At 39.7% G+C, this 25,771-nt stretch overlaps 1 protein-coding gene across 1 annotated transcript in view; it reads right to left on the bottom strand.

Moving 5' to 3' along the window:
- The window catches only part of LOC139694100 (potassium channel, subfamily K, member 16-like), a 20,867-nt gene extending 1,588 nt beyond the window's left edge, over positions 1–19,279 (bottom strand). Inside the window, exons 1-5 of the mRNA XM_071592527.1 lie at positions 18,872–19,279; positions 15,449–15,575; positions 12,231–12,451; positions 2,849–3,160; positions 1–2,644 (exon numbers count right to left, since the gene is read on the bottom strand). The exon at positions 1–2,644 is cut by the window's left edge and continues 1,588 nt beyond it. Of these exons, the coding sequence (XP_071448628.1) occupies positions 2,375–2,644; positions 2,849–3,160; positions 12,231–12,451; positions 15,449–15,575; positions 18,872–19,279 (1,338 nt within the window). The 3' untranslated portion in view covers positions 1–2,374. The remainder of the gene's footprint in view (positions 2,645–2,848; positions 3,161–12,230; positions 12,452–15,448; positions 15,576–18,871) is intronic.
- Positions 19,280–25,771: the final 6,492 nt, after the last annotated feature.

Genomic DNA, 25,771 nt, shown 5'->3' with positions numbered 1-25,771 from the left:
ATAAGCAAAAATACACCTGTTCAATGCCACTGTTACTTTTTTCATCTCAAAAGTTATGTTCTTGGTCCACAACTTAAAGTTAAAGCAAGAGGACTGCCCAAACTGGTTTGAACGCATTAAAAAGGGAAATTAAATTAAAATTAACTTCACATCACTGTAGTAGGTTCAAAGGCTAGGATATTTGGGTTACCCCTCCCAGCTTTTCACTGATTTTGGAATCAATTCATTGTTTCAGTGGACATGATGAAATACATATGAAGTCGGCGATTATTTTATGGCGTGTAATATTTGGTGAACCTTAGATACCTACCTAATTCATAATTCATTAATTTCTGTATTCAATTAAGGAAATGTGGAAACAACATTTTTCCACGTTTTATTTTAGATGCAAAGTAAAATAGTACTTTTCCAGTCTTTAGTGCATCATGGTAGCGGAGGGATTTATTATGTGTTTATTGATATTTGTAAAAATAATTCCTTACTCAATATAAATTTACTATTAACAAAATTTTCCCTTAGGGAAAAAAAGATGCACACTCAAGGCATTAATCACAATGCTTTTTGCTACACCAGACTGCATGATACATAAAAGGCTGCTAGAAATGCTCACAGACTGGAGCTCTGTAATATTCCTTAAAACTCAACTAGCTTTTTAGTAAAAGAAATCACTAAACAATGATGTGAACATATTTTATGAAGCGCAATGGAGAGTTCAAATTAGTATACTTTTTTGGAAATAATGTATACAGATTTTTACTCAAGTGCAAAGGGATCTGTAGACTCATTGAGGTATATGAAAACTCTTGATAACCTCCACATGTGCATTCCATATATCCCCAGTAGGCCAATTTTCCTTTTTGGAAGTAGCTGTAACAATAGTAGAAAAATCTACTTAATGATCAATGGTGAGGGTTACAAATCCATGCTGATTAGGTATAAAATCCAAACCAATTGGTGAGGTTGAACTGTTTCACGCATGTAATTGTTTCAGTATTTGCTGTTTCTTGCTGTGTCAATGTTCATATCCAAATTTGCATGTTATTAATCCCCATGGAATTGAATTTCCTTCAGTTTGAACTGAGATTCGCACTAAAGTAAGGGCATGCCATTAAATTGATTTCTCATTTATGCAACATGTTAGCTCCAGAATAAATTCAATATCCATTGGAAAACGTTATTATTTGGACATTACTTACTTGACTTATAAAATTATTTTTTTGGACTATTTCTGAGTTGCAAAATCATTTGGCATACTTAGTGGCCTGTTTGATATGTGTAACAACACGTATTGTTTCTCATTTCTTTGTAAAAACTATTTGCTTCCTTAATTTTTGATTGGGAAAGGTTTTATGCCATTACTGAGGTATCATGTGTGCTCTGAATGCAGGACACTCGTTTTGGTCTGGTGGATTTCACCTCGTTCATCATTTGAACAACCCAGTTCGGATTCAGAGGTCCAAGCCCTTGATCAGAACTCATTCAATTGTTTCAATTATCAATTTAATAAATAAAAAAACATTCGAAAAATTAGGGAATGCGTCTATAATCACCAAACTGGGAATCTGACTGACATAAGCCACTTCAAATTGGCGATTTTTTGCACGAATATCTGCTTTAATCATGCATCAGCGAGAGGGCGAAATTCTTGCGACACCACTCGCTCGCCGGAGCTAAATCAGCGTTCGCGAAGATTGTAAAATGTTCGCACTCGTCTTCCGGTTCGTAGATCGTTTGTCTCCACGTCGTCTAACATCGAAACAGTTGTCGCTGTCCACTTGCATTCATCGGAACGTCCCGAGACACCGAGAGAGAGAGGTGATAAAAAATAACAAATCCTTCAGACGAACACATCCTCGACCCCGCCCCCTGGAGACGTCCCCTCCCGCTCCCCCGGCGACGACGCGGGGTTCGCCGAGCAGGGCGACCCAACTCCGGCCTCCGGCCCCTCTATTCGTGACTCCGGCATCCTGTTAGGCCTCGAAGGGTCGTCTTCGAAGGTCACCATCTTCTCCCTGGGCCGCGGGCAGTGCGGTTCTGGGCCGTTGCCTCTAACCGGCGCCGCGAGGGACGTCCTTGAGGAGGCGCTGGCCGCCAGGTCGAACTCGCTTGTGCTCCGTGGGACGAAGTATTCGAGGGCCTCCGGGGATGACGGCCTCCTGGTAAGTAGCCCGCGGGCCATCAGCTGGTCCGGGCATGCGTCCGTCTTCCTCCGCGGGAGGCTGTGGTGGTGGGAGGCGGGAGGAACGCGGAAGATGAGGTGTGGCGGGGGTGGGTCCCTCCTCAGGATGGCGGAAGGCGGCGGGGCAGGCGGGGCGGGCGGCAGAGTCCTTCCGGCGATGCCCTGCTCCGCCCGCCCCCCGCCGTCCCGCCGTCGTCAGGACAAGGAGCCCTCCGCCGTCGACTCCTCCCCCTCCTCGTCCCCCTCCTCCTCGTCCTCCTCGTCGCCGGCCGCCGAGCCCGCGTCTCCGTCCCTTGGAATAAGGCGGAAGAGCCTGCCCAGCCTCCGCGCCGCCTCACTCGCCTCGTCCTGCACCAGGTTGAAGCACATGGCGACCAGGGCCATGCCCGCGAGGATGTACGCGGACGAGGCCACGACGGAGATCTCCCGGGAGGAGCCGGCCCCGTTAGGCACGAGGGATGGGGACTGAGGGGGTCCGGGGGTGGGCCGTCCCGCGGCCGACGGAGAGGTGACCCCCGCGGGCGCCTTGGTCTCCCCCGGTGGCGCGGCGGTGGTCGTGACGGCGGGGGCCCCACCGACTGGAGGCTGCTGCGCTGCGGGGGCCACCTGCCGGTCATACGGGGAGGCGGCGGCGGGAAGGCGGGCGTGGACACGGGACCCCCCGGGGGCCAGGTCCCCGAAGCCGATGGTCCCGAGGGAGGAGAAGCAAAAGAAGGAGCCCTCGAGGAATGTCCAGCCCTCCAGCTTCCGGAAGAGCAGCGCGCCTCCGCAGACGTAGGCAGCGACGAGGAGGAGGCAGAGGGCGGCGGGGACGCGGACGGGAGGGGGCGAGCGCATACGGCGTGGGGGCGGAGGGGGCGGGGGCGGCGGGGACGGGGAGAGACCCCCGTCGCCCCTCCGAGCTAACCGTTTCCGGGGGAGAGAGAGGCCACCGTCCAGCACTGCGGCCGCCTCGCGCATCTTGAGCACTCCATCCGGAACCTGCGTTGATGTGAAAAGATATTATTTTCTTTCCCTTGTCCATATTTAGCCTTGTGGACATAAAAATTCATTGAGTTGGTAATTTGATATCCCATACCCAGGTACCCCATGAAAATTGTGAACAAATCCATATAGTTCGGTTTCTAATTTACTTTACATGCCTACTATTGCGTTCACTTGCAAGAAAATATGCACGTAAATGAAAAATTCTATTTCAAGCAATGATACGCGCTAAATTGCGCGGAGATGTTAGTCATGTTCAAAGCGCAGTGCTTAGTCTGTGATGAAGTGTTGCAACTCGGGTCTCTACATGAATTGTAAAAAAATAAAATTCTTAAAGCACTAGAAGGTGATAGCACGGAGAAACATAAGAATTGAAAGAAGAAGGAGGAAGAGAAAGTTGTTACAGAAAGCGTAAAAACGGCCAATATCGTAAATAATTTCTTTCAGAACGTTTACGCCAATGATATGGTTCACACAACGAAGTCTCTGACCCACCTAAAGAGCTCATGAGCTACATATTATTGACCCAGTAAGGGATAGAAAAACATCCCTTAAATATGTAACCAAATAAAGCCTTAGGTCCTGAAGAAATAGTGTGTCAGACATCGTAACTTTTTGAAAATCGTTTTTCACTTGTCGATAGCGGAAGGCTCAACACCACGCAATTAGGAATTAGCTAACAGAACCACTCTATTCTAAGACGACGAGAGGGAGAACCCCAGTAATAGTAGACCTATTTTATTTTAATCTTAGAACATATCATATGTTAGCAATGTAGAATTTCTCGACAATAGGAGCATACTCTGCCGTAACCATCACAGGTTTGGAAAGCAGATCGTACTAAACACATTTGTGTCTTTTTATTCACTATATTTTAAAATCGAGGGAAGGGAAGCTTTATTTTTACATTCCTGGAAAGTCTTCGACAAGGTCCCTCACCAGAAACTGATACACAAACTAAGCTGTTATGGTGCTAGCGAGAAAGTGAATAACTGGATTAGTAACTTATCTAATCTTAAACAAAAACGGGTTGAGTTCATTAGAGAAATGCGTAACTTCAGGAGTTTCAGAGGGAAATTTTATAGGGCCCCTACTCCTCGTTATAGCATTAACTACCTAAGCTCTCACTTTAGCGGCAATCTTAGATTATTTTGCAGACCCAGCAGTCATTTACAGAGCATTAAGGACTCAGGGAGATAGCGTGCCACTCTCTGGCCGTTTAAACCAGATATCGGAGTGACGAGGATGGGTTATAATAACATATCAGGAAATTTATCGCAGTAAAATTTTGGAATAAAATAAAAAATAAACGTGACGTAAATTATAAAGTAGTTGGGATCCATCAAAGTAGTTCAGAACGGGTCAGATACTTGGGCGTTACGACGAAATTAGAACCTTAATGAGATACACACACTAACACTGCGGACCAGCCTTTAAAAATCTAGGTTAGACGCCTTGTAGAAAACTGGAATTCAAAATTAAAAAAGTGGAGCTACTTCGCTATGCTAGACCACATTTGGAATACGTGGAAAGTATCAGCGATCCATGGGAGAAGTGTTAATTAAAGAATTAGATAAGATTTAAAGAAAATCCTCTAAGTTTGTTAAACATTGCTACGATTAGAGAGTAAGCGTCACACGGATGCTGGAAGAATTAGACCATATTTGGAATCTCTTGATCCTAGAAGGCTTGAGGGCTTGTTCTTCGAGGGCTTCTCTTTGGAGCCCTTGATCCTGAAGTGAGCAGGCAGGAATTAGACTTTTAGAAAAGTACATGGTACCTGAGTTTCTTGCAACACAGAGGGAGTTATTATTGCACCAAATTATAATGATAGGCTCAATCCCCTGGATAAAATAAGAGAAATCGACACCGTTACGGACGGAGTCAAGTACGTATACTCGTTCTCCCCTCGCATGAGACGCATTCATAACAAAATGGGACCCACGAGCCCGAAAAAATTAAAGTAGCATAAATGGTGGAACTTCACGACTTGGCCAAACGTAAAAATTACTGCATGGTGTATTTATGTTTATACAGGGTGCGTTCCGAAAGTAATGCAATTGAATTTCTCGCCCCGCTCCTATTGGTGGGAGTGGAATAAAACCACCTTTATGTAGGTGGGGGGGACTGAGCTTTGCCACTAAACCGGTCTCAGTGCTCTCCAAGCTGTGGAAGCGGCAGGACGTCAGCTATTATTAACTTATGCGCGCCGGCCGTGTCACGAAAAAAATGGAATCGACGATCGAGCAACGTTAGGTGATTAAATGTTTTGCTAAACTGAAAATATCTCTTGACATTAACAAAATGAATCTTGAGACTGTGCTCTGTCATACTCAAAAGTTTCGAGGTGGTTAAAGGCCTTTAAGGAGGGCCGGGAAGAGGTTCACGACGAACAACGCTCTGGACGGCCGTCAACCAGCAAAACCGACAACAATGTGGCTCGTGTTCGACAACTATTGGACTCTGACCGTCAATTGAGTATCAAGATGGTTGCCAATGAACTGTAATTCTTGTCTACTGTTTTGTTTCGCATTGTTACTGAAGATATAGCGATGAGGAAAGAGTGCGCCAAGCTCTTGCCCAAGGTGTTGTCAGACGACTAAAAGACCAACCGAGCGGAAATTTCAAGTGAAATTTGGCAGCGTATTGAAAATGAACATGATTATTTGGACAAAGTCATCACTGGTGATGAAACCTGGGTCTGTGAATATGACCCAGAAAGAAAACGCCAAAGCTCTGAGTGGCACACCGACTGGTTCCCCCAAGCCCAAAACGGCAAGAATTAGCAAATCGGCAGTGAAAACAATGCTCATTGTCATTGGTCCAACACCAGGTGTCAACGCTGCCCCACCCTCCTATAGTTCTGACGTCGCCCTAGCTTCTCCTTCTTCCCGGCTACTTCTTTTTGTTCCCTCGCGTCAAGGCAGCCGTGTAAGGAACCAGTATTTCGTCCATAGAAGAGATCCAATCAGCCGTGACAAAGACCTTTCGAGAGGTCCCTGAAGATGCCTTCCAGGGCGCGTACCGGTCATGGCAGAGTCGTTGGAAAAAATGTGTAGAGAAGAAAGACGTGTTTTATTTCTAAATCGGCTGGATTCCTCACACCATTTGGAATGATCTTCGTTCTTCACCACTTAATAACAATAGTTATGAAGTTTTCATGGATGCGTGCGTCTCTAAGTATAACAGTACACTAAACTGAAACGATGTCTTTAACGTCATTGAATTCATAGTTATCAAGTTCTAGTGGCATTGGTTCAAATGCAAAATATCTAGAAACATATGACGGCGATTGAAGTCCAGACTTTCTGACCCTTAATTCCATCCTGGTTGTAAGAATTAACTGAATAGATTACTTGACTGTGGGCCAACTGTTAGGAGTCTTGCTGCTCTTTTGTGTTTCTCTTCTGCTGTGCTCTCCAGGTAGAAAAATAAGGCCAGCTATGTTTTATCCAGAAATCCATTTAACCTAATCCATTAATTTAACTTATAGTGCAATAAATGCCGCAGCAGCAATTTGCACGCATTGACGTCACGAGTGTATGTTGATGCGCAAATAGGGAGAGTTCCTCTGGTTTTTCCGTATATCCTCATAAAGTCTATTCCCATGGTCCATAGTGTTCTCAATTCGCCACTGGTCCGTCTTCATTGACTTTTTCCAGCTTCCTTGAGCGCACCTAGAAAATCTCCTATCTGCTTGCATTTTCCCCCTTAAGGCTCCACACTTCCCAATCCCACAATGGACCCTCTCCGTATCCACCGTGTGACTTATCTCTTTTTCATCTTTCTGCTCAGGGTTCCGTTCCCTTGGTCCTTTCAGAAAAAGAGAATTTTGACCTTCGCTTCTTTTCACTCTAGCATCTATACTGCTATTCAGCAGCTACTGTTCATGAATGAGAAGAATGAGGTAGCGTTCATTTCTTTTTCGTTAAAGATTTCTTTTTATTCTTTTATTTGGATTTTTATTATTTCAATCAAGTAATTACAAAAATTAGTAACTATAGTGAATCTCGAAAATATTCCACTCAGTTATTTGTACATTAGCATTGTAATTGTAATTATGAAATAGAATTCATAAAATAGATTTATATGCATAGGATATATGAAGAAATTAAATAGAATATATTATTAATTAGATTTCCCGGAAAGGGGTTTTCTACCCTCGGTCGAAAATGTAGAGAGCATATTAGAACACACACCTCTCCCCTTTGTTTTCCCGAGGCATATTTTTACTTCGTTGGTATGTGCATTCCTATGTACAAAGTGTAAGTTTCTCCGTGTGCGATGATGTGCTACAGTGGGCTTATCTTAACAATAATTTTAATTCGGGAGCAGTACATATTCAATGCATACACTATTGAATATTCGACAATATATTTACTTTTCGTTACATTGTGGTGTGCTTAATGTAATTTAACTGCTTGAAAAGTTGTCATTGCGTGAGCCAATCAGATAAAACCGTTCCCAGAAACACAAATAACTTTATCCCGTAGATAGAAATTTGAAAGTAGTTTAAACGAGGTTGAGAGACATATTGAGCATTGGAAAACTCTTGTCGAATATTTTTCCTTGGAGAATCTGTGAATTAACCGTAAAGTTTAGAAGTTTTAGAAATCCCCTTTGATGTATCCTTATTTTATGCTACTTTATGACATAACGCCGCCACCAACTCAGGGCCTGCTGAGTCAATAAAGGCGGTCGCTGGCGCATCGTGCAGTCGGGCTTCGTGTCGGTAAATCTTTGCTTTGAAATGGATTCCATACTACGGGTCCAGACAGCGTGGGATGGCCTAAATGCACGGTGTTATGCTCGCACTGACCTCTCAATCGTGTTGACTTGACTGACGTATGAACGCTTCACCTGCAGCCAACCGGACTGCGGCGATCTTGGGGTAATGTCAGATCCGTTCGTTCTCTCACAGCAGGAAATTACGCGGGGTAAAATATTTTTACCATACGAAACCAGCAGTTCAAAGCAACCGTTAGGCCTCGGGAGTATTGCTCCTGAAAAGCTAATTACTCAATTTGCAAACGATTTTGATTTGAAAATCGTGTCTTTTCCGACGGAAATAGTTTCATGCGAAGAATTTATTTAATAAGTTGTTGATCATCACCCATAGCTTCTGTTTCCAAATCAAGAGTGTTGAAACTTGGTCGTCGGTCCTTGTGATTCGACGGTTGTGCATTATAAAATAACTTAGGGAAATTTTCGTACACTATGATTTATTTAAATAAATTAATGTGTCTTATAAAATTGTAGATTGTTGAAATTAGCCATGATTTAGATATTGCGTCATGGGAGGAATGAGCTAATTAAAGAATACACTTTCTGAAATAAAAGTGAAATGTCGTATCATAATGCTAGTTTTACTCTCAAGAAAATTTATAGCATAAGTTTGTGGAATTAAGGACGCATTTTTTTCACTAAAGCCTGAATCTGTGGATTGGCCGAGAAACAAATAAAATTTCTTCGATTGTATTTCCTAACTTCCATACGAATTCAGTTTTTTTCTGTCTCGTGAAGGCGTCGCAAATTCCTATTCAATGCTATAATGCATGTAGTTAAAAATGTGTCACTATTCCCGCATTTTTTACTTGTAGATGATTAAATCGATAAAGAAATTTAAAAGTGACGCCATTCAGCGTTAATATAATTGCATTGCATTGAGTTCTATCCATGGTTTTGGTATTATTATCAAAATCTTAATATTTCTTTTCTCGAGTTTTTATCGCATTCCGGCGCTGCTACAGAATTTACGCCTATGGTTCCCGAGGCCATTTATTTTAACGATTTTTGGGGACGGGGATTAAAGTACCATACAATAGAGGTAGTTTCAACAGGTTTATGCCGTATTTGTGCTTCGACTGGCATGATAAAGCTCGTCAATCGAAATTAGGAATCTCTTCGGCTTATTCATCTAGTTTCCGCATGAATCATCTCCTCATCCCCACAAGGAAACCTTTATTTTGATTTTATGCTCTCTATTATGATTACGAACACTGCAATGCGGACAGTCGCAAGCCTTGTTTCGTATTTTTCTCATGAATAGAATTACCGTTAGGGATACCGCATATCTGTTTTTCACCTCGTTCCGAAATTCTTTCCGTAAGCTTCATCTCAGGCCCGAGCACAGTGTCAATAATTTTTTTGGCGAATCTCGTGGGAATAATAACTTTCTACGCACTTGCGCTGGAAATGTGACAGATTATAATATTCTGTAAGTATTAGACAATGGCTAAATGAAAAAAAACCGTTAAACTTGGCACGGATACAAATGTGAAGTTTCCTAAAATTAGCATTAGTGTTTTCGAGTTAATTAAATAAATCTTCCTGTTGTAAATATGGTTTTTATGTTCCAAAATTTTATGAAGGTAATCTTAACTTATCATAAATAAAAAAATAATACTATAAACTGCCTTAACCACCAAATATTTATTATTTTTAATAGAAAAGAACATTTAATAATGTTCTAATGTAATTTATAACAGGAATGCTCACACAAATGTTTAATATATTCTGAAATACAGCCAAATATGTTTGCTCAAAAGAATTTTGACAGTTGCTAATGATTAAAACAAATCATCACGAAAACTCTGCATTTGCGATACTGAAAAAAATCCTTAGGAAGAAAACAAGTATTTAACGAAAGCAAACGTAGGACAAGCAAAGGCTCAGGAAGACCCTTTTATCATTTGAGTGACTGTAGTTACTAGAGTTGTGTATAGAAGGTTACCTCTAGTTCATTTCTGATTTCTCAGATACTCTTCTCTGCTTATTTACTACTATATTTCTGGTTAAAACGCTTATCTGTCTCATCAATGTATGACATAGTTTCTGGAGAGCTGAACGTGAATTAAAGGTTGTACTTTGTAAAATGGTGTTTTGACTTTATGATCTCATTATTGAGGCTTTGACATGAGTTTCCATTAAGTGTTTCTGGTTGAAATAATAGGGCATGAAACTTTGAATGTAATCATTCATCTGATCAGTATCATAGTTAACTATTGCGTAATTATATGTTTTCATGTTAACCATACTTAAAGATTATTATGTTTCATTTTAATCAGGTTGCTTCAGTTGACTTAACAACCTTGGGTGGGAGCACACTGAGAATCAAAGTCTCAAGGATAGATTGGTGATTTTGAGGCTCTACTTTGTAAAAATTCATGATCCCTGAATAAATAAATTTGGTATTTTCGTGTGAAAAAATACCAAGGTTATTTATTCAGTCTCAGTGATAGATTAATTTTTTTGCAAATGCAGCAATCGAATAATATGACGTACGACATCGAGGAACTAATCCAACTCGAACACCGTATCGACAGGTGTGACAATAGAGGTGAAATACGATAGGTGCACAGTTTGACAGATGAACTCTAGGATTCATTTTACTCAGACACAGTTAAACGACCATCACACAGACTGAGATGAACACTGGATGAAGGGCTTCTGGGTTTTCTTCCGCCCACATTTTCTTCGGTTGACAATACAGGTTTTGTAGTTCTGCTCTTGTTGCTGGAAGCAGTCATTATAAAAAGACAATGGACGTGGAATAAAGCCAAAGGGCCTTCTTTATCGAGCGGTGCAACATTGCGAAAGCTTTCTCACAAACTTCAACTAACATATTAGCATTATTAACAATCTTGTCTTCTCTTTTTTCATGCTGGTATGCCATAAAACCTCCTGCCGCAATCCCTTTCGACGGCTCATGGGGTATTGGATAGGTGTATGATATTTCTTGTCGGCATGTACCACTGGATAACATCTAACTTATTGAATCTGTTTTTATCTCAATTGATCAATCCCGTATTCTATAGCATAACTTATTACCCCATCGATTTTCTGTTCAGTATCACGGCTACTCCACGCTTACTCTCTTCTCCTCTAAGGTGAATGTTGCTTTGAAGTACACTTTATTAGTTATCCTAGCTCCAAATCTCGCCACAAATTAAATAATGTAGCCATAGGTCCTTCCTCCATCTAGTTTGAATAATTACCTTTGCCTCAAAACTTTCTTAACCTTCAATGCCCATATCATAACGATTTTATTTATCTCCTACCTCTTCTGTCACAGTTAAAACGGCTATAAATGAGTTTCATGTTTCGTCGATCTTCAAGATATTGTCCACCCCAATGCTGGGCACGACCCTTACCCCGGAAATCTGACTCTCATACTTTTCCGAATTCGTCTTCAACTCTTATATTCCCATTATAATCTTTTACCAGGAAAATAGAACATAGAAACACAATTACGGTAGTTACCTTCTCCAATGGTCTTTTTACTTTGACTTGGCAAGTGACATTAAATTGATGAACTCATCAATTAAATGCCAAGCATATGCTTTGAGGAGTTTCATAGAACAGTATAGGATTGAATGAGGGCAATTCATATATGTAGGTGTACAGTTATTCTGTAATAAATGGATTTACTGGCCAATTTAAAGTGAATAGTTGAAAGGTAAATGCATACCTTCGTTCTCCGTTCTCATTTCCTCTTTTCATGGCTTAAATATTCACTATCCTCGTCAGTTAAACGTTATTACAAAAAGAAAAATATTATTTACCGCAGCTTCTAATATCACTAAAAACTAAATAGTACAAAAAATAAATTGTTCCATCGCCCATAATATGGTGTCTTTGACACTCACGTGACAAATAATCATAATTGTTTTACGAAGAGATGGAAAAAATAAATATTAAATACTAAGGTCGTATCGATTCCCACGTCACCTATAGTTTTAAGAATAAAAAAAAATATTCAAAGAATATTTTATTTTATTCTGCGTAGTAGTTCCATTTCGGGATGATAATGTTCCACAGAATAAGTGGTTGATATTTTCCCGAGAGTTTTTAAGTTGAATTTATTTTATAGGCGGATGAACTATTCTGAAACTTTCCATAAAATAGGCTTCCAAGGTCGGTTAGTTAAGCGGACGTGTTTGAAAATAATCTGAATTAACGCAAAGTCATAAGAATTTTTTCTCAGCAGATAATTTATACTGCGAGGCCATCGAAGGGGCGGAAGAAATAGGTGCTACCCCATTTGTTCGAGGTACAAAGGTCTCACCTTGGTTGACTTGGAGTAATGGTTAGATGGCGAGGATCTCCTCAGCGAGGAGTGACGGAGGAAACGAGACGGACAGACGCGGCCGTAGAAGCGTCGGAAGGCGCCGGCCAGCGCCTCCCCCACGGCCGAGAGGTACAGCAGGACGAGCGGGATACCGACGAGGGCGTAGGCCATGGCCGCCACCTTACCCCAGGCTGTCCGGGGGGCCATGCCTCCGCAGCCTACCCAGGAAGAAATTTCATATCAGTCATTGGCATTTCAAGATACTCCGGGTGACTGAGATCATACCACACCGGAAAATCCTTCTGTGACGCCACCATGGCATACACTCCATCAGAGTAGGCGAAAGGAATGCGAGCCCGTGACCCTTAGGTTAGGCTTGGTGGGTCGGCTGAATGACGAAGTGTTGACCACTAATCATCGTTCGTTATATCGTTAGTTCACATTGACCGTCCCATTACTTTGAAATTTGATTTAAAAAATGGTGTCGTCAATTGGCACGACTCATTTGACAGCCTTCGGTCTCCTCCCTAAAACCATCAGCAATTTCATTGACATTTTTTCGCAATTCACTCGAATGAAACCAAGTGCGAAGTGAAACCCGGGAAGGAATGCTTGGGTGGCCTCCGAAATTACAATCCTCGGGGCCCGGGAGGGATCACGTATCTTTATAATATGGTCATGTTGTGTGTTATCGTTATTAATACCGTATGATTTACAGGAAAAATATAGATTTACTCCATATTTGCCCTGCGGAACCCAAAGTAACGCGATTCCTGGCGCTGCCGTGAATTATTGGGTTGGGTTGCAAAATCAGTGAAATTTACAACATAGTGAAATGGTGAGTGATGAATAGAAACAGTTAGAGCGTGCAAGAAAGGGTAATGTAATGCAAATGATGCAAAGGGTAATGTAATGTAAATACATAGCAATATTGTCATCATAGCTAACAGTTGTTCGTGTAGACAGCATATAACTTCGATAATACCTACCAGTGAAATAGTTAGTGCAAAAATAATCACAAATATATGTTGTATAAACGTGAAAAAGAGCAAACACAAAAATATATGTACAAGGTCATCTTAGTAAAGAATTCATGGCGTATAATGTACAATTTGTTTTTATTATTGCATGTAAGATTATAAATTGCCTCAAAAAGTTAATAGATATGTTTTAGGAAACGCTTATTATGTATACTGAGTAAATTATTAGCTGTACTTGAAATTGCTGGCCAAATATTTCTATTCGTAATACTGATTATCATATTTGGAGCAAAAGGGTTGACTTTAAGACCTTACATTCTTTCTATTCCAGCAAATTTGGGCATAAGGTAGTAATTTAACTTAAAATACATTTAGACTATTATGCAACATTTTTTGGAAAAAAATGGGATACTAGCGTCGATGAAAGTGTAATTACCTATTAAATGAAAAACCACAAAGCTTGAAATTCATTTAAAAATGATTGCATTCGTTTCAGGTAAAGTCGCAGTTAATCTTTTAGTCCAGCAATATAAAAATGGCAAGCGACTGGCGGATCATGGGCAAAGGTATAAGCCGATTTTGGCACCATTTTTAGAACTTAAATTTATTGTCTTTTGGCACAAAAAGGATCTCATCATGCAAAAGATCATCATAATTTCTTGATGAGTCATTATGCAGAATTGGCTATAATCGTAATAACTTTTATATACTGTCTATCGCTCTAACTATCGCCCAAATAAAGACATCTATCTATCTATCTATCGCTATCCCCTGTTGCAGGAGTTGCGTCTACCCTACTGTATGGTCTAAGCTTTGTAGAACTTTCATCGTTAAAATTTGGCAATGCTATATTTCAAGAAATTGCATTTTCAAGCTGAAATATTAATATCCACGTTTCCTTTGCTATAGGTGTTGCTCTTCCATTATTATTAGTGCGTTCACATAGGTGTTAATGAGCACTTTCGGAAATTAGACGTGCATTTACGTATCCGGTGAAAATTCTCGATTTGAAGGTTTGGATTTGGTCCGTTAGAACACGACCAGAGATTGATGATGATGACTAGAGTAAATTTCAGATATAGTTTCCACTTTTTTAAGCGCATAATGAATAATCTTTATGCTGTGCGGATTTTTTAAGATTTAACAATGGAACTTTTGGAAGGAATGAAGAGACCCTTCTTAATTTTTAGACGTTAATTCTTGTGGTTTCAGATTTTGGAGTTAGCAAGTGCCCGGGATCTCTTTACCATATTCAACAATCAACAGGTGTTGAATGGTGATAATCAGAGTAATAACCTACTAAAAGATATTCACCAAGCAAACTCTAGAATAAGCCGTTTCTAAGGACCACCAAGAAGGAGATCAATTCGTTAGTTGTCTAAAATCAGAAGGTGAAAAGGTGCTTCAGCGCAAGAAATAAGCACATGTTTAAGACGACATCTGTAGTAGTTACCAGATGCAATAGTGGTCCATTCTTTGGTAAAAATGTTTCCTAAGATCTTTCGATGTTTGTGATGAATAATCAGTGTAAAACGAAAATGGAAGTGCCGGAAAGTAAAGCTTGGTTGTTTTACCATCGATTATTTTGTTTTCTCCCTGGAAAATACGTCTCAATTTTTTCTGGATACTCAATGATAGGCGAATTGTGTGTGTGATATCGGTAGAAGTTAAATCAGCCACTGAAAAAGGGGAAAAAAGTGACGCGCGTCGCATCTTAATGCGAACCAGGTCCCCGATTTTAAGGCCATCTTCGATTTACGCGGAATGAAGGGGAATGAGGCGTTTAAGTGGCGAATCTGTTTCCTGTAGTAGCTGATTAAAACGATTTTTCGATTTAACGGTAGGTTTGGTACAAATGCATGGGCTAAAAGATTTTCAGTGAAGCCGTTGCAAAAGTAAGCTGTTGGGAAAGTGTGAAGATCAAGGGGTTTTCAATTAAAAAATACTACATTCGCCCTTTCATATTTTCTCGTTGGATTCTCATTTCTGTTGTTTCTTTCCCACTCTTAAATGATTTTTGAAAGCGAACAAATTGTACTAAATTGCTCCAGTCCATTTTGTTTCTCGAAATTTTTCTTCCCTAAGTAATGGGATTTAAAACGGTTAAAAGCTTACCGCTTTAATGATTTTGTCCATTTCAATCGGTTGGCATATTTTTCTCCCATTCACGTTGCCAATTTACTTTCACCACTTTCCATTTTCGTCAGTATGAAATCGATGGCGGCGGGCACTCACCGATCGTCGTGATGAGCGTGAGGGAATAGAGGAACGACGAGGCGAAGGACCAGCGGTGACTTCCATCCTCCTCCGCTGGATCCACGCGGCCGTAACCTCCGCGCCTCAAGGCTCGAACCAAGGACTCCTGGAAGATTCAATGGAAAAGGTTGGGTGAGTACATTGAAAAGGAATTTGATAATTTTTTCGGGTCGTGGTAGATATCGGTTCGAAGTGGATACTTCAATGGCCAAGATTATGCTCCACCATCTAACCCAAATAAAAAATCCTTGGAGAAACACAATAACCATCCTAGAGGTGGAATTCAATCACGTAACCCTTGAATTGCCAGGCTATTGGTTCTCCTATCCGATTACTTCAGCCTGTGACAGTACATTAGGATTTAAGAAATTGGCGATGTGCCACTACGATAAGTTGGCATCCTTAAAAATAGATTTATATAGTCTCCAGCCCAGTAGAAAATATAGAAAACCTATAAAGAGAGGAGGAATCTACAGACATGAAAAAATATCATTACCTTTTCCCCACTTTGAAAGTCAATACTGAATGTTAAAATATGAATATAAAGGCACTTTTGAGTCCGCAACGAACCCTGCAGAAGAAAATTTTATACTCTGGGGAGAGTAGTCATTCTATAGTAGTGTCGGACACGTGAGAAATATTAATTTTGAATTTTGTCAAAGTCAAAGTATTTCCCATGGGGAAAGTGTGGTCCTCATCTCCGTGCCCCCTTGGATTTGCCTCTGTTCCAGCCCACGAGCAGGGTCAGGAGATCCGAGATGTGTTTTTTCCGTGGGGATATTCAGGAAAGACAACATTGGGTGGGTGATTTTTTTCATAATCCTTGGGACTTTTTTTATGGACATAGTTTGCTACCATAAGGTATTCTGTATTCAACAAATGGCTGGTGATTTTCTCGAAGATGATCCAGTTCTTCGTCTTTCATCTTAAAATGAAATCATTCTGGTGCGCTTTGTTTTTAAGCTCATGAGGGTGTATAGAGGCAATTAACCATTTACGTATCATAAAATTTTGCCGTGAATTCGAGTCAAACTGAAATCGTTCTCACACTCTGAAAGAACTTCGTGAAGCTTTTACGAACTCCTATTAAACCGTAATCTGATTTGGCTTTAATGAAAGTTGATAAATTTTGGTCGTTAGAAAATCCTGTTGATAAGTTTTCATGTTGTTTCGGGGCGACTCTTAAGACTTTAAATCCAAATCTTACCCCCTCTCCTCTAGTTTTCTGCTGCTTTAGTCAGGCACCCTCCAGGGATTTAATCTCCGCGGAAGCTGGCTAATGAGGGCAACGAAATTTTAAGGTTAAAAGTTTTGAGTTAGGTAATTGTGTTAAAGTTAGTCTTAGAGATAGCCATTGATGTGAAAACTATTACCTGTTTTTCGAAAAGTATAACTTTCTCTTTTATAATCGGTCTCATATTTTGCACTCTCATATTATTTATAAAATTTAATAAACTGTAAAGTTTATCTTATGATTCAAACATCCCTTTCAACATTAAAATATTGGAAATGCCACTTTTAGGTTTCAAGTAGCTTTTAGATGCTTTTATTTGATCCTAATCCGTAGTGATTATTTTCAATCTTGAAAATAGGGTTCTATACGACATCCATATTTTGTCTGCTTAAAATTAAACGAAGCACGCGGAATATTTGTGAGAAACATGGAATAAAATTGAGGATGAAAATATTGTGGGTGAAGTTATATTAGCGAATAACTTCTAGAATGAAACCACAGAACTGATTATTTACGGCATTAATCGTATACCGATTAAGATAGGTTTTGGATGGGCACTGGCCAGCCACGGCTATATTACCGGACTAATATTGGCTGAATTTTATTTCTTTAATTCACTCAACACTTTTCAAATACACATTTATCTACCTAATTTGACGCAATGACGTAAACGTATCTGATTTACAAGAAAGGGGTAACTTACGCATATATGTTGGTTGGAAGTAGTGATTTGTCGATTAAAAAATTGGTGAAAATGATTTATAATTCTTTTAGCGTAATTTTATTTTGACGGATATTGGAATCTCTTTGAGGTACGTTTTCCCGATTAAATTAATACGAATTTGATCTCGAATTGAAAGATCCCCCTGAGGTTTAAAATATTGATGTAATAACCACTATCTGCTTCAGGGCCATGTGCCCGCTCTGTTTTCAGAATCAATGCCTCTCAATAATTGGCCTTCCGGTTCCTTATTCTGTATTTATTAAAATCGTTAATTTGGAAGTCGAAACAATTTTCTCCCTTGCTGTAATATCTCCACGATTAGTTTCGATAGATTTTCATTTCCGGAAAAGATGATAAAATTCATCGTTCCTATTTCCACGGTTTTGCTTATTGAATAAATCCTCATTCCTATATACAAGCATGCCCATATTCCCGCGTGTACGATTTTTTGAATTGTACACGAAAGGTTTAGTATGAATTTTTATGTATGAATTTCAGGAGTTAAAGCTTATGGACATATGGCAATTGAAAAAAATGTATGTAACTAGGAGGCCCGTACTCGGCTCAGGGCGTAGAGGGCTTGTTATTATGTTTCTGTCATCATTAGTAAATTTATATCTTGCCACATATTTTCATCGAGTATAATTACAAGTTTGAATAATCTACATAATTAATTTGAAACTAATCTAAAAAGTTATCACAAAAACAAAAATTAATGATCGGTTGTATTTTGCTTGGAATAGAGTGAAAACACTTTAAACAAAATTGTTTTTTTTTCTGAACATAAAACACAAAATAAAACCACTGGCTCTAGAGTTCGAAAAGGTAGGGCTCGTTTGACGTTACCCGAAGTGACAACAGCACCTGTGTCGAGTCACAATGACACGTGACATGTGGTAATTGGTGAAGTCTAGGCGTCGGCAACTCCGGAAAATATTTATCAAAAAGTTTACTTAAATGGTTGTCGGGCACCTTGATTTATATTCATTGCTATGACAAGCTTAAGCGAATGAAGGGATGGGAAACATTTTTCCGATTTTCCCGATGCTGGTGCCAAAGCTGTCGATGTAGTAAACACACACAAAAAGGTAGCCGCGTAAGAGAGTAGCGTAAAATTTAGTTGTCACAGTCTAGACACTAGTCCACTGTCAGCATCATTTCTTTGGAAATCCGTTGATCTAACAAATAAATAATACTATTAGTGGCGATTCAGTAGGCTGAGGGTCCTAATTTTGTCGTAAATCCAAGCTTTTAAGCAAGCAATTTTTGAGTCGTCGCGCATATCATGCGCGCTATGTGACTGTAGTGTTAGGGTAGAGTAGTAGTATTTACGTAAACATTTATTGTAGCGTAAAAGTTCACCTGGCTTTAAGTTTGAGCATAATTTGACGTAATTTCTTCCCATAAACCATGTTTTTGGGAGTGCAAAATGACAATTATTCACCTGGAAATGCAGCACTTCCCGGGAAGCCAGTCGGGTCCAGTTCTCCTTGTAGAGGATATTCAGGTCCTCCGTGATGGACCACAGCCTCTCGACGGTGCGACTCCTTATGTCCCCGACGACTCCTCCCCCACTGCCCGATTTCCCCCCGCCTCCTCCCCCGTCGCCCCCCTTCCCACCTCCCGCGATGAACAAGCCCCCGCCTTCGAGGGCCGAGAAGGCCACGGCCCCCAGCAGGGCGTAGGCGACGACAAGGGCGCAGACACCGAGGGCCCCCGCGGCTGACACCGCCCGCCGGCAGAGGGCCTGAGGGTTCCGGCGGTCGCCCCGGGGCGGGGACGGCGGAGGGGGCGGGGTGCGGCAACCGAGGAGGCAGGCGCCGCGGCGCCTAGCGCGGCCACCCGCGTCCATGCGGCGGGCGAACGCGACGCAGCCCCCGCTTCTCCCCCAGGATTAGCATCACGACGGGGGTAGCGGAGGCAGCACTGGACGACCAAGGTGCGAAGAGAAGGAAATAAAAGGAGAGATCGCGTTCATTAGATGCACTGCATATTTCTGGGACCATAATACACTTCATTTTAATCTACGACACTCTTAAGGGGAAGCGTGCGCCATGTAAGACTATATAACATATTTTATAGAATAAAATATTTTAATTACGTAACATCATACAACAGCGTGTAAACGACTTAATTTAAAGATATAATGCGAAATAAATGATAATGCGATAAGTTCGAGATTCAATCAAAACAGCGTGAAAGATTCCTTTTCATAATTTTTGAAAACTTGATTTAATTTTGAGTTCGTCAGTTTTGATTCATTATTATTATTGTCATTAAATGAATAACAAGTTTTCAACCACCACAGTTATCAACCAGGAGGTTGATGTGATAGGTGAGGGTCGAATTTACAAAATGCTAAGTACAACGGGGTTTGAAATTCACACATCAAGGTAGGGAGGCCAGTTTCTTTCCTTGTGACGCCTATGGTTTACCAGGACCATCGTGAATTCGCACATAATGGGTAGAGATGAGGGCGTCCAGAGTCGTCACCGGGAATCGAACCTGGACCCTCCGGTCGATAGCCCAGCGCTCTATCCTTGGAATACCACATCTCTCAACAAAAATTTTAGAAATCTCATTTATTTTCGTTGAGGGACGTGGTAGTCCATTCTTTATATTTATCAGATAACCATTAAAAAACACCTGAATATTAACAAAATACGTACGAACGTCCCGAATGTTCATCGGGGTGAAAAGGTCTGCCACACTTTCTTTATTTGCCCGACTTACTTGAGATCCATATCATAGCATGTAATCATTACTTAACCCATGTTAATCAATACTCTCCACCAAGTTCGCTTCATTAGATGAAAGATAAAATAAACTACGGCTTTAAAAATGATTTCAAATGCAGTAAGAAAACTTACAATCAGTACGTTCCCTCCATATGAAAAATAATCTTAATACCGTTCCCATTTATTCTACGGAATGCCATAAAAAAAATTCTAAAAGAATCTTATGTTGTAAAAAAACTGAATATTTATGTAATATTATTGATAAGGGCTGATTTGAAAGAAATATTGTATTCTTTAATATTTTAAGCATCGTTTTTACAGAATACTGCGCGGGCCTTTTTCAGAAAAACGAATAACTAGGGAAATGACTCCGTAAGAGAAATGTAATTCACGATGAAAATGGGGGTACCATGAAAACATGAACTTCCTCATTAAATGTTGCATCATTAAAACTTCAGACATTATGATATAGAAGCGTATTAGTAGCAATGCAAATGCAAAATCGGTAGCTAGTCGGAGATTGCTGAAATTGGGGTACATGCCCTCAAGTTTCCCAAGTCTTAAAACCTTTCATTTGTGCTGGTCTCAATGCGACGCTGAGTTAGAATCATTCCCTCGGAGTCAGCATTGAATTCGTGCGATTTGCATTTTTCCATTGGGTTAGGTCTTGTTTGCCATCTTCCTGAATCTAGTGGTCCCCATTCTAGTTTTTTTAAAGACTAATATGTTTTCTTTCTTTTCGTTCTCTCCGTTCTTTTCAGTCAACCTCCCAAGCACTGTTAAAAAAATCGTCGACCCGACGGTTTGTTTGGGTAGGAGAGAATAGGGCTCACACCGAACTAAGCCTGATTCTGGATAGGGAAGCCAGTTCATCATTCTGTTCAGTCTCCGATTTCCCACTGAGTTCAAGTATCAGACAATCGCACTCCTTAGGTTTAAGATAGGCTTGTTCAACTATTTCATCCGGGGTTTGATCCCTAGGTTCTCTGGTCAGTGTTCTTTCATTTCGCCCTATTCGGCTGTTAATTCGCAATTTAAGCTAATGCTCTCGGGCTACTATTATTTGTATCTTGTTTATATCGCAAATTAAATCATCCCACATTGCGTCTCTAAATATTGAGTAGTACTCAATAAATGTTAGGCATACCCAATGCAAGATAGGACTTCTTTGTAAGTTTTTCACCATATTAATTATCCACTATTCGTTTAATAAAGCTGTCTTCTTTTTGTATGACACCACAAATATTTTGAATATTTTCCCATAATGGGTACGTATTAAAGTGACTCCAAAGAATTTTACGTTTTTTGCTATTACCTATTGCCTATTACCTGCACTCCTCCCGCGGATGTAGCTGTGGATTTCCTTAGACAACTTAATTTCAAGTCTTAGGCGTTAGCGTACGTGTAATCAGTGAAGACAAGTTAATAGAGTATAATTTCCGTTTAAGGTGTTTCTAGCCAAAGCTAAAGCCGATCGTTTACCTTAATTACCTAATATCAGGAGAAAGACAAAATTCCAAAATAGTAGGAAAATACGTAAGAATAAATGTCGGTTTTGGACGCAAGGGTAAAGTCGTTCTTTGTGCTATTGCGTAGGTTAAAGTTTAAATCCTAGTCAAAACATTATGCTGTAATTGAAAAAAATATTTATTGCCCCTGAAAATTAAATTTTTTTACCATATTATTAGATAAATATAAAAGAATCAAAGATGTTCTAATTAAACCATTTTACATGTGGCACTGGAATCCCTGGCGATTGAGAAACTACATACTTATGACGATATTTTTTCGTATTCACTTGCTCTATTGGTGTAGTTAATCTACCAGGCTTTTTTCATGAATTGAATGTTAATAAAAACTAGGGCCATATTTAAATAGTTGACAAGTATCTTCTTCATTTATGAATACGTATTTTAAGAGTGAAATTCTTACCGCGGTCATCCAAATCGTTTCTCGTGAGCTTTGAATACCCGTAAACAATAAATAATAAAACAACAAATAAATCATAAAACAAATTAGTGTATAATCACGAATTTTATAGTATTGGACTAAATACCTCTCTTTTTGTCACGAAAGTAGATATTAGTTGTATAATAATGTAAAACAATGCATACTAACGATTTGATTAACCCGTCTCTGCTGGTATTAGAACTTGCCGTCTCTCCTTCATCGAAACTTTTGGTAGGAGCTTTTAAATTTTTTTATAAGTTGAGGAATGCTATATATATATATATATATATATATATATATATATATATATATATGTATATATATATATACATAAATTTAAAATTTTTTAAAACATTTATACTTTTGAAAAATACAACGTGAATGAGTTAATAGCCTCATAAATGAAGCTAAAATCCGAGAGTTAAATTTAGCATCATGAAAAAAAAGGTCAAAAATGAAAGGTTCAGTTAGCACCAGTGAATCATTCTGAAGTTTGTTATGGGAATTGAAATTTGATAATCGAAAAACAATAATAATAAAGAACTAAATAGAAATTTAAAAAGAAAAATAAAAAATTTGATAATAACATTTTTAGTTTTTTTCTTTTGGTGTCTCCCTTTTTTTATGCTTGCACCGGGATTATTCCGATCCTCCCTTTTGAGTTGAGGTGGACAGTTAGGGTAGCACAAATTAACGAAGTCACCAATCTATTATTAACTATTCATCCATCGCTACTTCTTCTCAACATTCCCTTTTCTTTCACCAGTGAAGTAATATGTTAATGCCTATGCTACTATCACATCTCCAAAGGCGATTATCAATTTCAATGACTTCGATCAAAACAAATAATAATTTCCGAGCAAACAAAATACTTAGGTATGCATGATATGAAAACTTTAAAATTTCTATAAAAAAACCCTTTTGTGCGTTCTATCGGGTTAATTTGCCGTTATTTTAAGTGGGCGTCAGCAAATAAATAATGAATGACTTTTATAATTTTTCAAAATAATAATAATAATAATAATATCATAATTGCATTTTCATTAGTTTTATCATAATTACGGAAGACTACCGCCCTGCCATTGGATATCGTTTTAATCCACGTACGCATTTTATTCCGGGAATCGGCATTGTGCTGCATAATGAGTCCCCTTGTTTAATGAGGCTAAACAGGAGGAATTCATTGGAGTGCTACGTGTTTTTGCTCTACGGTCACGCGTGCGTATGAAAAGACAATTTGGACACTGAGCTCGCGGAATTCGGATGCGCATATTAATCGGAAAATTTCGGAGTGCACACGCGCGTGATGTGGATTGATCTCTGCCGAGGGCGGTGGGGGTGGGGAAAATATGAGCGGGTAGGAAAAGCGTACTGACTAAAAAAGCTGAGGAAGGAAAACATTGTCCTTTTTTTTTGTTTCCCAACTTGCCTCTCATTATGTGGCGCTGAGTATTCGCTTTCTTCGGCTCATTACGACGATGATGATTCCCTGGCCCTCTGCCACCTTCCCACCGCTGGGGATCCTAGTGCGTCTCCCGCCCTTCCGCGAAAGTCCGCGGCATGCGAAGGTTACTCCCGTACGCACAGGATGGCGGCCTCCCGGGTGGATTTCCTTCCTTCCTCTTTAGAGAGGGCGTGTCACCGCAAAATCTGGAAAAAAAGACATGACATATCAGTCGTGGACACTCACACAAAATAGACGGGAGAACTGTTTGAAGGTGTTGGATCTCATTGTAGGTGGTTGCAAACCTATGAATAGGCGAGAGCGATGGTTAACAAGCTGCTTTCCGCGACTCAATCGGCGGAGAGGCATCAAAAAAATTAAACGATGAAAGTTAAAGAGTAAAAAGTTTCAAAATTTCATTTTTTCATCATTAAATCCCAATTTCCCTGTCACTTGGCAAGTTTCAATGATTGATTGCGAGTGCTTTCCTTTTACTAATTAAAAAATCATTGAATTGAACTAATGCAATTTTATTTTTCGGTTTTAGTCCAACTGAATAATTTTAGTGAATCTCTCAAAATATATGAATTTTAGTCTTCAACCATAATAAATATTTATTTTTTAGGTGTTACGGGTGACCGGTAATAAACAATATACCGATGAGTAAATTACGATATATAAGTACCTATATTTTTAAAAGGATTCCGGAAATCTTAAAATATTTTTTCAATAGGTGTATCGCGAAGAAAGTATTCAAAATAGAATATATAAAAATATATACAGGTATAATGAGAAATTTCCAGTACCTCAATCTTTGTCATTACCATTACTTTACCAACGGTTGACTTGCTACGATACATTCGGGCGCGACAGAAACGTAATGACTTCAATAGTATAAAATTAATAAAAGTACATCCATATACAAGAAAAATTGAGTATTTTCCAACTCACACATATTAAGATAGGGAAACATTACGTAACCGTAGCCAACAAAATGGCTCTGATGTCTATTTGAAAGCATGATTGAAGTGTAAACTGACTTCCTTTTTTTATTTACGGTTTTACAGCATAGAAGAAATGGAATAGCAATTTTTTTATCAGCGGTCCTATTTAACGAAGGTAGACGGTGGAATGGATACTCAAACAGTGAGTGGGCTTTCCATATTTGCAAATTGTGAGATTTTTTCCCTATGCTTTGTGGTGTCACAAAACAACCCTCCCGTTAGAATCCATAAACGTTTGAGTGGAGGCACACAAAAAACGGAACACCTTCCTTCAGGTACTTGGGTAGGAGAAACATTACTTTTACTTACCTATTGATTAAGTTTCTTTGGAAATGATTCATAATGCTCATGAAGAAATTATTTTAGTCGGTTCGTGTTTTGTGTTCGTGATATGAATTGATGATATTATATACTTATTTATTCTATTGAAGTAAGTCTTTTAGCCAATTACTGGTGAGCATTTAGGGAGAACGGGCAAAAAGGCTTTCAGAATGAAAGGAAACTCTATCGAAAAAAGGGTACCCGATGCGGGAAACTATTGGTGAGAGAGGTGTTGGTTCAGAAATTAGGGGAAAAGTAATGCCGCGGGAGTAATCAATTTGAGATGCCAGATGTTATAACGTTGACTGGACACCCCCGGAAGGTCGTTTGTGTGGAATGTCAGCAGCAGAGGTAAAGGCTGGCCGCCAGTGACAAGGGGTAGCCGCGTAAGGGAATGGCCTGAAAGCGAGGCGGCGCGCCTATAAAAAAAACAGGGCCGGCTACCAGCATTCAGGGCCAGCTGCCACAACACAAGACCTCCCGCAAAAATCAAGACTGGTTGCCACAATTTGGATACGGTGCCCACGATTCAGTGTCTTTTTCCACAAAATCGGGGATAGTTGTAGAAATTCAGGATCTCTTTTGACCTAAAGGGTTAAGCCGATTTGCAGCCATCTATAATCTAAATATAGGGAAATAAAATAATTTAGGATAAGCTAAAATAAAATGGGAAAATTAATAAAGGGCAAGAGGATATGATGACAAAATTTCAAGACAGACGAAACCTTGTATTCTGTTTCTTTTTAATCAGGGTTTCAAATTAAGTTAGCCCCGTTTAAGCCTGGAATAATTTTAGCTGTGGGTAAAATACTGTAATATTCGAATTTATAATTCAGTACATAATCTACCTTTGCCGAGTATTTGCATCGTCATTGCTTTCAAGTTGT

Source organism: Hetaerina americana, unplaced genomic scaffold (assembly GCF_022747635.1).
Source record: "Hetaerina americana unplaced genomic scaffold, ioHetAmer1.1.p SCAF_5, whole genome shotgun sequence".
Taxonomy (NCBI): domain Eukaryota; kingdom Metazoa; phylum Arthropoda; class Insecta; order Odonata; family Calopterygidae; genus Hetaerina; species Hetaerina americana.
This window is presented reverse-complemented; position numbering and strand designations above follow the sequence as displayed.